Source organism: Dromaius novaehollandiae, chromosome 18 (assembly GCF_036370855.1).
Source record: "Dromaius novaehollandiae isolate bDroNov1 chromosome 18, bDroNov1.hap1, whole genome shotgun sequence".
Taxonomy (NCBI): domain Eukaryota; kingdom Metazoa; phylum Chordata; class Aves; order Casuariiformes; family Dromaiidae; genus Dromaius; species Dromaius novaehollandiae.
In genome coordinates, this window is record NC_088115.1 from 10,300,341 (window position 1) to 10,312,380 (window position 12,040).

Consider the following 12,040-nt stretch of genomic DNA (forward strand, 5'->3'; position numbering starts at 1 on the left):
TGCTGTGAGATATTACAGGGGAGATATGTGTGCCTGCTGGGGTAGGTGGTGGTTACATGCTCACTCGCACAACGGAGGAAAGATGCTGCCTGTTCCTTACTGCCCTGTGGAGCAGCATTTCCATAACCATGACTTTGCTCTGAGCAACCACAAGTTGCCCAGACTTTGCTCCACTGGCTAGCTATCGAAGTATGGGGGGCCAAGGAGTACCAGCAAAGCTGTGACACTCATATAAATATATGAGATACAGGCGTTGTGATGGGAAAAATGGGACAGGAGTCTTCTCCCATTCAGTGTGCGAGACCTGGCAGGTCTTTGTGTGTGTACATGGGAAAAGCAGCTTCCTTTGTTGTACAGTCAGGAATCTTTTGGCTGGTCCCCAAGGAATACATGATTTGGGAGTGAAAGAGCCTGAGAAGAGACACACATAGCCTTAAGCATAATCTCCCCTGTCCCCAGGATGCTGCAGCAGCACTGGTAGGCTGGAAGCTTTTAGAGGAGCAACATTACTGTGTTTTTGCAAGGAATGAGGATAAGCAGTCTAAAAACTGGGCCAGTCTTCTGCTTCTTCCATGCAGATAAGAAAACATTTCACGCTGAGGGAGCAATCTGGAAAAAATGTTTGAGGGGAAGCCTCTGTCACCTTCCTTTCTAAAGTACCTTGGAGAAGAGAGTTTTGTCATAATAGAGGACTCTTATTTTCACCAAAGATGTAACAAGATTTGGTGACTGTAAGGTAAAACTAGAGAAATATCAATGTAAGAGTTGTGCGTTTTTAGGAGAGGACAAGGAATGGAACAACCAGCTCAGAATGTGGTTGCGTTGGCTCCATTGCTCAAATTCTGTATGTCATGACTCAAAACCTCTCTAATACTCTCTTGTTCAGAAATTAGTGGGTAAAATTCTGTGCCATGAGTTTATGTAGGAAATCAGAGTCTTTTTAAGATCTAAAATCCATAATTTTTCTTTTTACAATTCTAGCTTTGAAGGGAGCGAAAAAGGTGGAGTCCATGGAAAGAAATCAGACTGTATGCTTTAGGGGGATGTGTGCAGAAACCTCTCCAAACCTTTCAATCAGAAACTGAAAGTTCTGTAATTTTTGTTGAAGTTAAATAGATTTTTTTGAGATCTCTGGATTTTCAGATGCTAGGTTTTCAAATTAACACTATGTTGTCATAGGGTACATGTTACGATGTATTTCATTTACACAGAGGTAAACTGGGGCAAAGACTGATGGAACTGGGAACCAAATCCCAGAGTCCTCACTTCAAATCTCATTCTAGTTATCATGAACAACTCCCACCTTTCATAGGCAAAAGCAAAATTAATGAAATTCCTGAAAAATGTTAAGACGCTGTTTACAGAATAACAAATGGGGGTGGAGTTTTAAGATCTTTTCCTTAATTTTTCAGTTTGCTGTGTACTTATTTCAAAAGTTAAATTCTCATATTGTTTAGCTTATTTTATTAACTTAATGGCCACTTGGAATTCAAGAGAATAGTTGACAAAGGGAATAATTTTTCAGGAGAAGAGGTTTAATTTGATCCATTCAGATCTATGTATTTTTCATGACTTTCTCTAAATTACCCTAATTTTAGCTGACATTTAAGCTGCAGTTTTCCACATGTTCAATATACTAACGTGGAGTTTTTGACCAGTCAGTTAAAAGAATTCCAAATGTGAGTACAACAAATATACATGCTATAATAATGACCTCTTTCTGTAATTTCTATTAAATGTAGCAATAGTTGAATAGACATACCATATTTTTGTGTGCAAAAAGAAATGATTAATTAATACTAAATACACAGTTGCATAGTAAAACAGGTAATGATGCAGCATCTTCATGTAATTTGGTAGGATATAGTACAGGCTGCTCCACTTGTAACTTTAGTTGCCAACACTAAGCAGTTTCTCCTGAGTATTCCGTATGAGTACAGCACATGTATTTGTTAAATATAATTTCATTAATTTATTGTTTGTTCAAATGTGAAATAGGCTTTGAACTTTGAAATTCATTGCATGAATTGATGCCCTTACTAGATTTTTCAAATCACTAAATTTATTGTGCAGCATTACTGGCAATGCAAGATTCGAAATTTCTGCCCATTGTAAAGTGCCTCTTACTTCACTAAATCTGTTATGTGATACTAAAAGCGTACAGCTATTAGCCATAGTAAATGAAAAGAAACTTACTTTTATACGTTATTCTTGTAATGGTGTCTCTGTTAAGCATACGATTTAGAAATGGATTTGATGATTCAGATACCTACAGAAGAGAAAATGTTCATTGTCAAAATCATCACACAAACATTTCCTTTCTGAAAAATGTATCTGTTCTGTGTACACACACATGCGCACACACAGGTGGTTAATATAGTTACGTAGGATTTTCACAAAAGGTATTCTATTCTTTTTCTATTCATTGAGAAATATATTTCCAGTGCTGAAATTCCTTCCAGCACACTGTTTAGCTTGCAAATAAAATCTGTCTTCTCTTTGTTTTTACATATAGGAATGAAATTACTAGATTAAAAAAAAAGGTATAAATTTCAGCCTACATTAAGACAGGCATATCTGGGGAGGATTAAGAGGAAAAGTGACAAACAGAAGACTTAGAGGCATCATTTTTTGTGCAGGGCCATATATACATTATCAACATATTTTATTGCACTACAAGTAGCAAAATCACTATTGGTTAGCAACAAAATCAGTGTTACAGATTTTTTTATGGATGCATTTTGTTAATTCTATACCTAGCCTTCTAATATCCTACTCCTTTCTTTCTATTATTCTGCAATGTGTTTCTTTTCTTCTGTTATTACACATCCAGCATTTATCTAGAATGAAATCAGTTTATTTTGAAACTTGAAAAGTTCTTGAAATCTTAACTGAGACTTAGAAAAGTAAATGGGATATTGCATAAGCTATAATCTAGCTCTGTTTGCTGGGTAGCCTTCAGGATAATTCAGTTCAGTTTCCATTTTGTGGAAGGGAAGACTCTAAAATTAAAATAGTTGTTTCCCCAAATTATTATTTTTTTTCACCTGGAGCAAGCAGAACTTTTTTTTTTTTTGCGGTATTATGCTGAATCCATGCAATCAGAAGATCAGTGATTGATAGTCATATTGGGAACAGAATCTGCTATGTCTCTTAGTAACAAATGGATCCAGTGCTCTTAATGTGTAGTTTTTCCTAACTCAACATTTACTAAAATATTTTTGATTTGAAAATATTTCATTTGTTATCCATCAATCATTTTGTCAATCTTAATATTGAATATATCATTCTTCTAGTTTTTCTAATCACTTTGGATATTTGAAGTAAAACATGTCTTTTCATGTGGGTGGGAGAGGCCTGGGGAAGGAAGATGGTGAGGCAGATACTAAATTTTGTTGCCCATTTTTCAGCCTGGAGAAGAGAAGAGTGAGGGGGTATCTTATCAATGCGTATTAATATCTGAAGGGAGGGTGTAAAGAGGATGGGGCCAGACTCTTTTTAGTGATGCCCAGCAGTAGGACAAGAGGCAGTGGGCACAAACAGAAACACAGGAAGCTCCATCTGAACATAAGGGCAAACTTCTTTACTGTGAGGGTAGCGGAGTGCTGGAGCTGGTTGTCCAGAGAGGTTGTGGAGTCTCCATCTTGACATGATCCTGGGCAACATGCTCCAGGTGACCCTGCTTGAGCAGGGGGTTGGACTAGGTGATCTGCAGAGGTCCCTTCCACCCTCAACCGTTCTGTGATTATGTTAGGTGTGCAACTCGGGAAGTACATAGAAAGAATGCATTATCCTTTTATCCTTGTGCATGAATTCAGGCTAGGTTGTTGGTCATAATACAATACATATTGGATGAAAGAGGTAACTTAAATATCTTTCTGAAATGTTAGACCTGTTCGAAAGGCAATTTTGACATCTAATCTGCCAAGATGCTCCATGCTTTCTGAAATGTTAGACCTGTTCAAAAGGCAATTTTGATATCTAATCTGCCAAGATGCTCCATGAAATACATATTTTAATTCTGAGGTTACTGTTTAGACAGGAACTTTACCTTAGGAACTGGGATTAAAGAACACTAAAAAGAAATAAGATACTAAATATGTAAGCTTTGATAATGAAAGCTATTTACTTCAGGATGAAGCACTTCTTCAGAAATATGTGCTTTTTTAAAGTGATGAAACAGAGATACATAATTGCATAACATAAACATCATTTTGGGAGGTAATGCATTTTTCAGAAAGGATGAGAAAAAAGGATTATCCAATGTAATTGTGGAGCGTTTGCTTCTGCAAAATTAGTAACTTCTGTCAAAGCTGTTTAAAGCATTGAATACTGTTTATGATGTATGGTGTATTTTTGTTTATTTATTTATTGCCTTGCCATATCCCTTTTCATGTTCCCTACATGACACTGTACATGCTTTGGAGCAGGAATTGTGTGTCAGTCCCCAGGACAGTGCTGTCTCTGGATCCCAGGTCAGAGCCTCTAGGCACTGCAATGCTGTAATGAGTAGTGTAGAATTCCAGTGCATCGGAAAATAAGTCCATCATCTATACGTTAAATATTGATGAATATTAAATACTTACTTTCATAAATATGGAAACTACCACCAAGCCATTAGGACTCTTTGCAGCTTCTGTGACATTTGTGTAGAGCTCATGGTTATAGTGGATTAGCTGAACCTAGAAAGCAGGGAAGGGAAAGATGACAAGTAAGCAGTGGCAAATCATACCATACACTGTTTACAAATATTATATACACCAATTGGTTTGTACTAGGATCCCAACCATGCTTAGGATTTTGTAACAGTGCAGTTTTTCAGAGGTTCTGCAGCATGCATGATTTTAATAATTTCAGTTACCATCTGGCTCCAACTGGCACAGCACCAGTGTGTCGTCTTCTAAACTGCCACTAAGTGAATTTACCCACATCAAGTTATGAATTGCACTGCAGGGGTTGACATCATTTACCTATTGCAACAGCACTTGTCATGTGCATCAGATAATCTCTACTTTTCAGCCTCAAACCAAACACAAAAGAGTTAAGGGTTGAAATATTTGAAGAAATGCATTTTCTGGACTTTACAGACCAGGCAGCCTAATTATTTAAACTCAAATAATTGAAGAAGGAAAGAATCAAAAGAAAAAAAACAGCAAAAAACATTTTAATGGCATACAAGTAATTGTATTTTCCTGATTGAATTTACTAGGACTTCTTGTGCGCTAATCCATGTGATGTATTATGACAAGTACTGAGTGTCATGTAGTAATATAATAATAAAGGTTAAATTACATTTAGGACTAAATCTCTGTCACTACTGCAAGACCAGGGAAAATGGGATTTGTCAAGAACAACTCATGAAGGACTAGACGAATGAATCTCCTCGTAAGATGAGCTTGTGAAGCATCAGAGAAACTTTTTTCACAGGTACTTTTTATAGTTTGAGGACACTAGGCCTGCTAATTTAAATTTTAAGCTTTGTAGGTAAATTTATTTAGCTAGCAACTTATACCAGCAGGTGGAAAAGGATCATACTGAGCGTTTACATCTTAATATCTGGATTTTTGGTTATGACATTAACCAAAAAACCCAGTATGGTTTAACATGAGAATTTTGGTGTATTCTTGGACTTCAGTCAAAAAAGCAGGTCACTGTGGCTTCCACATACCAGCATAAATCTAAAGTGAGTCTACTGAAATCAATAGACTTATACAGTGTTAATGAAACCAGTGTTAATTTGATCTGTATTTTTAATGTCACTTAATATTGGCTGAATTCCTTTTTATATTTGAACCCAAACCAAATTTGAAGTGTGTGGGTTTTATTCTAACTCCTGTTCAAAATCTCCAAAACCTCTATGGTTGTATTTTATTTTGCTCACAGTAATAAATGAAATTTGTTTTCCTGTTCTGATAGTCACTTTAACCTTAGAAATGGCCCAAGACTAATATTGCAGGCAAAGAAATTTCATCATACTAGGCTTTTCATGTTCATAACCAGGAAAAAAAAATCACTGAAATAGGGTGTATTTTACAGTATTTGTGGCTGTCTTTTGGAATGCAATGTTTGGTGTCCTCTACCATAAACGGAAAAACTGCAAGATTTTCTCTGCAAGAATTACCTCCCTGTATGATCTGCAGTGCACATTCAGACAAAGATGAAGTCTTGCTTTGCCATCCAAATATGTATATTCTTCAGTATGTATCAATGTGCTAGGAGTGATCGGAGTTGTAACACACCCCAAATGATGCATAACCTGCACCACTGGTACCTCCGTCTATCACAGCTTGATACTTGATGGTATATTAATCAGAATCAGACCTTACAGGCTTTCCAAATGTAAAACCAAAAAATCCCCCAAACCTCGCCCTCCCCTACACTCCCCAAATCCCTCAGTGGTGTTGCTTTGGTGCTTGGACACAGATGTGAAAAGGGGCAATGGAAATTCTGGAAGGAGAGAGCACATTTGCATTGGTAGGATTAGATGATCTCTGGGATACAGCTTTACTATTTACAACTAACAGTTCACAGAAAAAAAAATAATGCAAGGGTCAAAATTACTGCTATAATGTGTTCATTTCAGTAAGTTTTCTCCTCTCTGGACTGGGAACTGTTGGTTGACCTTTTTACAATTCACACAGTAGGCGTTTTTTAAGGCAAGCAATCAAACCAAACTGGAACGAAAAAGTAAAAATGTCAAAGTAGACAGTGAAGTCATCTACTGAGCTCTGACAACTAGGAAGCAGGATGAATGCAGCATCTTTTCTAAAGGTCTTGTAAAGAATTAATGAGAGCGTTTACTGTACAGCACACGGAGGTTGTAGGCTCATTAGTCAACGGTTTGTGATACTACCAAACTTCGATATCATCCTGTTTCTTGGGACTTTGTATGCTGAAATTTTTAAGCTCAGTAACGTATATTCTTCTTTTTATGTACAACTATTCAGTCTGGCAGCTAAATTAACATGTGAATTAACAAGAAAATAAGCAATGAGAACTGCTTTAGACTAGAATTCCTTCTGTACAAAGTTGCAGAATAACAATGAACTGGATTAATTTAGCTGATCTAACAAGCCAAAATGCAAGTGCAGGACCAGTCAAGATGAACAAGCTGAAAGCAAGGGCCAAATTCTCCCTCTTTTTGTAAGTGCAAGTTGAGGACAACCCATGGAAGCCCCGAGTCCACATCACACTCGTTTTTACTGATGGGACTTATGGAAATAAGACTCCTAAAGTATATGTGACCACAAATCAGATATTTGCCCCAGCCCCGCTGCATGGGGCCCAGTGTCCTGTGCAGTTTTAGTCTAGTGCAGCGCCCTACACAGCAACAGGCAAGAGGGTGGGGGGCTCTGCGCCAAGCAGTGTCCTGCCGCTGGCAGAGGCTGCTCTTGGCGTGAAAGACACCGTTCAGTCTGTGCAGAACTCACACCTGGACTGCAGGCAGTCAACAGCTGCGTGGGAATGACTTAACAACCTTGAACTGACCAGAAATTACAGTAGTTATTTCCTTTGCTGATCTATAAATGATCCCTCCAACCCATATTAAACTGTTGTGATAGTGCAACTCCTTGCCTGAGACCCTGGCATTCTTTACCAGTGCGTCCGAGTGCTTTTCCTCCCCCACGCCCTGTTCCTGCAGGCTTGCCGGCCTTCCCCGCTCCTCCCTGCCGTCACCCCTCCATTTGATTAGGAACCGCTTGGAGAGTACGACTGAGAAATCTGCTTTCACTGCAGTTTGAGAAGATCCTTTCGCCTCACTATGCCTTAGTGTTTCCAAAAGCACCCAGGGCCCAGTGAAATTCTTTTTCTTCTAAAGACTGTCACCTTTCTCTGTGTTAAAATTACGCTCTCCCCCCCTTCTCCCCACATAACTTTGGAGCTGTTTCCATGGCATTGTGGTTACATTTATTACTATTTTTTTTTTTTTAAACAAGGGTGACCACATAAGGAGACATCGTTTTCCAAGTTTCTCTTATGGAACAGGCTAATATAGAAAGGTATAAATGAATAAAGATGTCTCAGGTTTAGAATACTATATGCAGATTTAAAAATATAATTCTCTATTAAATACCTTCTTTGGAGAGTAATTTCTTTAAAGCCTTCTGAAATACCTGTAATCTTATAATCCATTTTAAATATTACTGGAGTCTTCCATGAAGGTAACTAAACTTGCTTATATGTGAAAATCTCACTTTTTCAAACGATCACTTTATATTAAAAACAAAGCACAACGAGAGCAAACTTGCAATGCTAAAAATCTCTTTTGGTTCTGGCTTGAGTTTCAGGGCTCAAAACCAATATAGAATCTTGTTATAAGCTATTGATTTTCTTTGGAAGATTCCCCCTTTAAGATTAATTTGCCACAAAGCAACCGATAGCTCTTTGTTTTCCTCAAGCAATAGAAGTTCTATTTTTCAGCAAAAAGAAGAGAATTAAGATTAATTACTCTCATTTTAGCTGATGAAAATCCAGAGCGGGCCCTTGTTGCATTGCTCAGGAGCGTGCGCTGGGCCAGGAGCAGGCGCAGCCCTCTTCGGGCGCCCGGTTGGCAGCATGGGGAGCGTGAGCACCAGCCGCCTGCGGTACATCGGGGCTCGTCTACGGGCCGTGCGCCGCTCAGCCCACGAGGCTGCGTCTGCGGGGCAAAATCACGTAGGCTGGTCCTGTTGCTCACGCTCCGGCTGCCGTGGGAGCCCATCTGATTCGCTCCCCCAGAACGTGTGTGTGTGTGTTTATAACGGTAATAACCTGCTCTCAGCCTGTGCTTTGCTGGAGATCAGCCCTGTGCTCCTTGTACTCGTACTGTTTGTGCAGCACGTACTGCTTCTCCTGTGCAATGGTGTTCCTTCCTGTCCTTGATCCTTCGCCTAGGTGAAGCGTGTCCCTTGGGGCAGAGCTAGTGGCAGGAGTGGGGCATTTGACCAAGGCGGTTTGGCTAAGCATAAAGATGGTAGTTTGCTGTGTATGTTCCTGGGTGTCAAAGATGCCAGAGACTCTTTTTAGCAATCTTTTAACAATTTTTAAAGTTAGACAGAACCCTTTGTGCATTGCAGAGCTCTGATCTGGTGCGTGCACAACCCTTTCAGAAGTGCTCGATCACTGCGAGGTGCTGCAGTGGCACACGGGGAACTCTGGAACTGGTGGGATGTAAAATACCGCCGTACTTCACACACAGCGTTCCCGCACTGCTGTTGCGAGTGGTGGAAATACCCTTCTTCTCTCACCTGGGAGCGTTGTGATTGTGCACATAACTATTTTGATTTGTAAACGATGAGGGACCTAAACCAGAAAGTGAATGGCAGCAGGGATCAGCTCACCTGTAACTATATTAGTTTTATTAGGCTGTGCTGCGTGATGAACTGTTGGGATACCTGACTGGAAACGAATACAAAGCAAATTTCCAGCACAGCAGGGGGGAAGACAAGCTCAATGTTTGTTTTGATTCAGAGTCCTTGCAGAAAGTGACTACGATCTCATTAAGGAAAAAATTATGCATTTTTGTTTACATGAAGTTTAATAAGAACACTGAAAGAAATATAATTTCTGTCTGGCAGGAGTCCAGTGAGCAAATTAATTCTAATGTGTTAAAACCCATTAATAACAACATTTGATAGTCCTATATTAAAATACAGATGCTGTTACAGTTCTTTTAAAAGCATTCCCAAAGAGCAGTAACATCATATTACCTAGGAGTTATTTGTGACCTTAATTTTGTGAGTCTGAACAGGTATGAGGTTTGGGGTCCTCACTTCGTGAAACCAGTGGTCCTGCTTTATCTTGTCTCAGGAGACCAAAACCCATTGGCACTCCACAAATGTACGGTGACGCAGTGGAGAATTTCCCATCTTTGGCAAGTGCCAAGAATTTTACAGTATGTTGCTCAATAACAATAAGCATTTAAGAAAGAAAATGAGGATGTAATAGTTTTTTCATTGCTGTTTAGGATTTCGAGCTGGATATTAATGTTATCTGTTCCTGAATTCTTATAATGATCAAAACTTCTGTGTTCACATACATGCTCACCCATACACAAGTAGAATACACTGTATTTAAATGTCTTTAGTTATCTCATTCTGGTGGATACTTCTGGCCTGCTCAAGGCACAACGCAGTACAATTCAAGTAGGGCAAGAACTTAAGTTCTTTGGTCCAATCCTCAATCCCTTTTTTGCTTTCAGTGAGCCTGCCCAAACCAGCAGCCGGAGAACCGAGCTGTTACTGGATTCAGAAGAAAGCTGTTAGCGCAGGTTAGGAAAATATAAATTACGATTCATGGTAATTGTCTTTGCAGAACTAAAACATCTTTTTCTCATGCACAAGATACTCTTCCAAGAAATGTTAATATCAGCCAAGATGGTATTACCCACAAACTTATTAATTAACCCATACATCTACCTATCTGTTATGTTATATGTATAAGCCTACAGCAGTGAGGTACTCTTACTAAATTGGTAAAATTGGTAAAATAAATTTTACGTGACCACCTAGACTTCCAGCGATTTACGTAGCATTTTATCAGACTACTGTGGTTTTAAGATTAAAATCAGTTAAAAACATTAATTTAGTTTTATATAACAAAGGAGAAATGCCAGAAACATTAGTTTTAAATAATTTTATATCTCTAAATCTCTTTAACATTCTTACTATATTAAAAACCAGGTTCTTCAGGCTGTTGCTGACAAATGTTTGGGGACCTTTTTATTGCTTTTGACAGTTATTTCTTGATTTAAGAGAAATGCCTATAAAATACTGGTTTAATAGAAAGGCTCATCATCCACATTTATAGCAATGTGCCAGCAATTTTATCATAGAAAAATAAAAAATATTATAATTCTTTTTTGTTTAAAAGAATAAGGTTAAGAACAAAAGAAAGGCACTCTTTTTTCTCCTGCTTTTGAGAAGGCAGCTGTATAAAAGCATTTGCAGAGAAATGCAGTAATGCATTATGCAGTAAAGTAGAAATACAGTCAAGAGTTAACTGTACCTGGCTGTGAAATCTATTTTACTAGAAATAATTATGCACTAGGAATTAGCAGTTAAGCTGCAGATGGTGTCTAACACTTCGTTATGACCAGTTGGTAACAGGAAGTAACTTCTGATACTTCTATTCAACAAATGGTAGCTAGTGAGCTTTATCCAGGATTCCCCTCCAAGTACTTAACACCATTTGTTATTTTCAGCACATATTATGACATTGAAAAAAGTAACATCTGCTGCTTTAGGTTGAAAGTAATTATCTCTGGTTACAGACATACAGATGAAAGGTGAGTCACAGACTTAGGCTTCCTGGGGTGTCTGTTCTAAAACACTGGAGCTACGTGTTTTATAGTATTTCAAGAAGAGATCAATGACAATCAAATATTAAATAGGACAGCCGTTTTGGTTGCTGACTTGGCATCTTAAATTGATAAGGTTACTAAAAGACCAAAATATACCTAGTCCTTCTACCTTCCTGTTCAGTAGCTTGCTTATACCCTAACACTGTATCTAGAGAAAAAAAAAAAATGACTGTGAATGAAGTGTAGGAGTTTTAAAAGTATTTCCATGCAAGATTTTAATATGTTCTTATTTCTTTTGTAAGTCTTACTTTAATTCTTTTGCAAGCAGGAAAAAAAGCTATTTCAGACAATATTTAAAACTTGATGTTTCATTAAGCATCCAGTGGACTACAGTAGAAAGTAAAATTTCACCAGCTTGAGAGGTCAGATTAGCTCTGCATGCCTCAGAGCTTGCTACTGGGATACCTTTGATACAGACTTTTCACCTATGAGCCAACACCAAAAAATTAACTAAACGATAGACCGGAGAAATAAATGTAAAAGGCGATGGATTACTGCCATCCAAACGCTGCCAGAATGGTTGCAAGTGGCACAAGCATTTGCACTGTCTTCCAGATAGCAGGAAATGTGATGAAGGAAAAATCGCAGTCGAGGCGCAGAGGTGTATAGCTGTGCCTGTAATGCCGGGTGCTGTGTGACTTCAGGAGAATTTTTGATAGGGCAGTCGTTACTGACAGTTATTCTAAACACGGGCATTTT

At 38.4% G+C, this 12,040-nt stretch overlaps 1 protein-coding gene and 1 long non-coding RNA gene across 3 annotated transcripts in view; one reads left to right on the forward strand and one right to left on the reverse strand.

Annotated features, from left to right (window-relative positions):
* Positions 1-12,040, forward strand: part of LOC135330260 (uncharacterized) — an 87,111-nt gene that overhangs the window by 22,042 nt on the left and 53,029 nt on the right. The window lies entirely within an intron of this gene.
* CA10 (carbonic anhydrase 10) overlaps positions 1-12,040 on the reverse strand; it is a 214,960-nt gene that overhangs the window by 10,118 nt on the left and 192,802 nt on the right. For both annotated transcript variants that reach the window (XM_064522670.1, XM_064522671.1), the window contains 2 exons: positions 4,587-4,682; positions 2,197-2,269 (listed from right to left, as the gene is read on the reverse strand). In XM_064522670.1, coding sequence (XP_064378740.1) covers positions 2,197-2,269; positions 4,587-4,682 — 169 coding nt within the window. The remainder of the gene's footprint in view (positions 1-2,196; positions 2,270-4,586; positions 4,683-12,040) is intronic.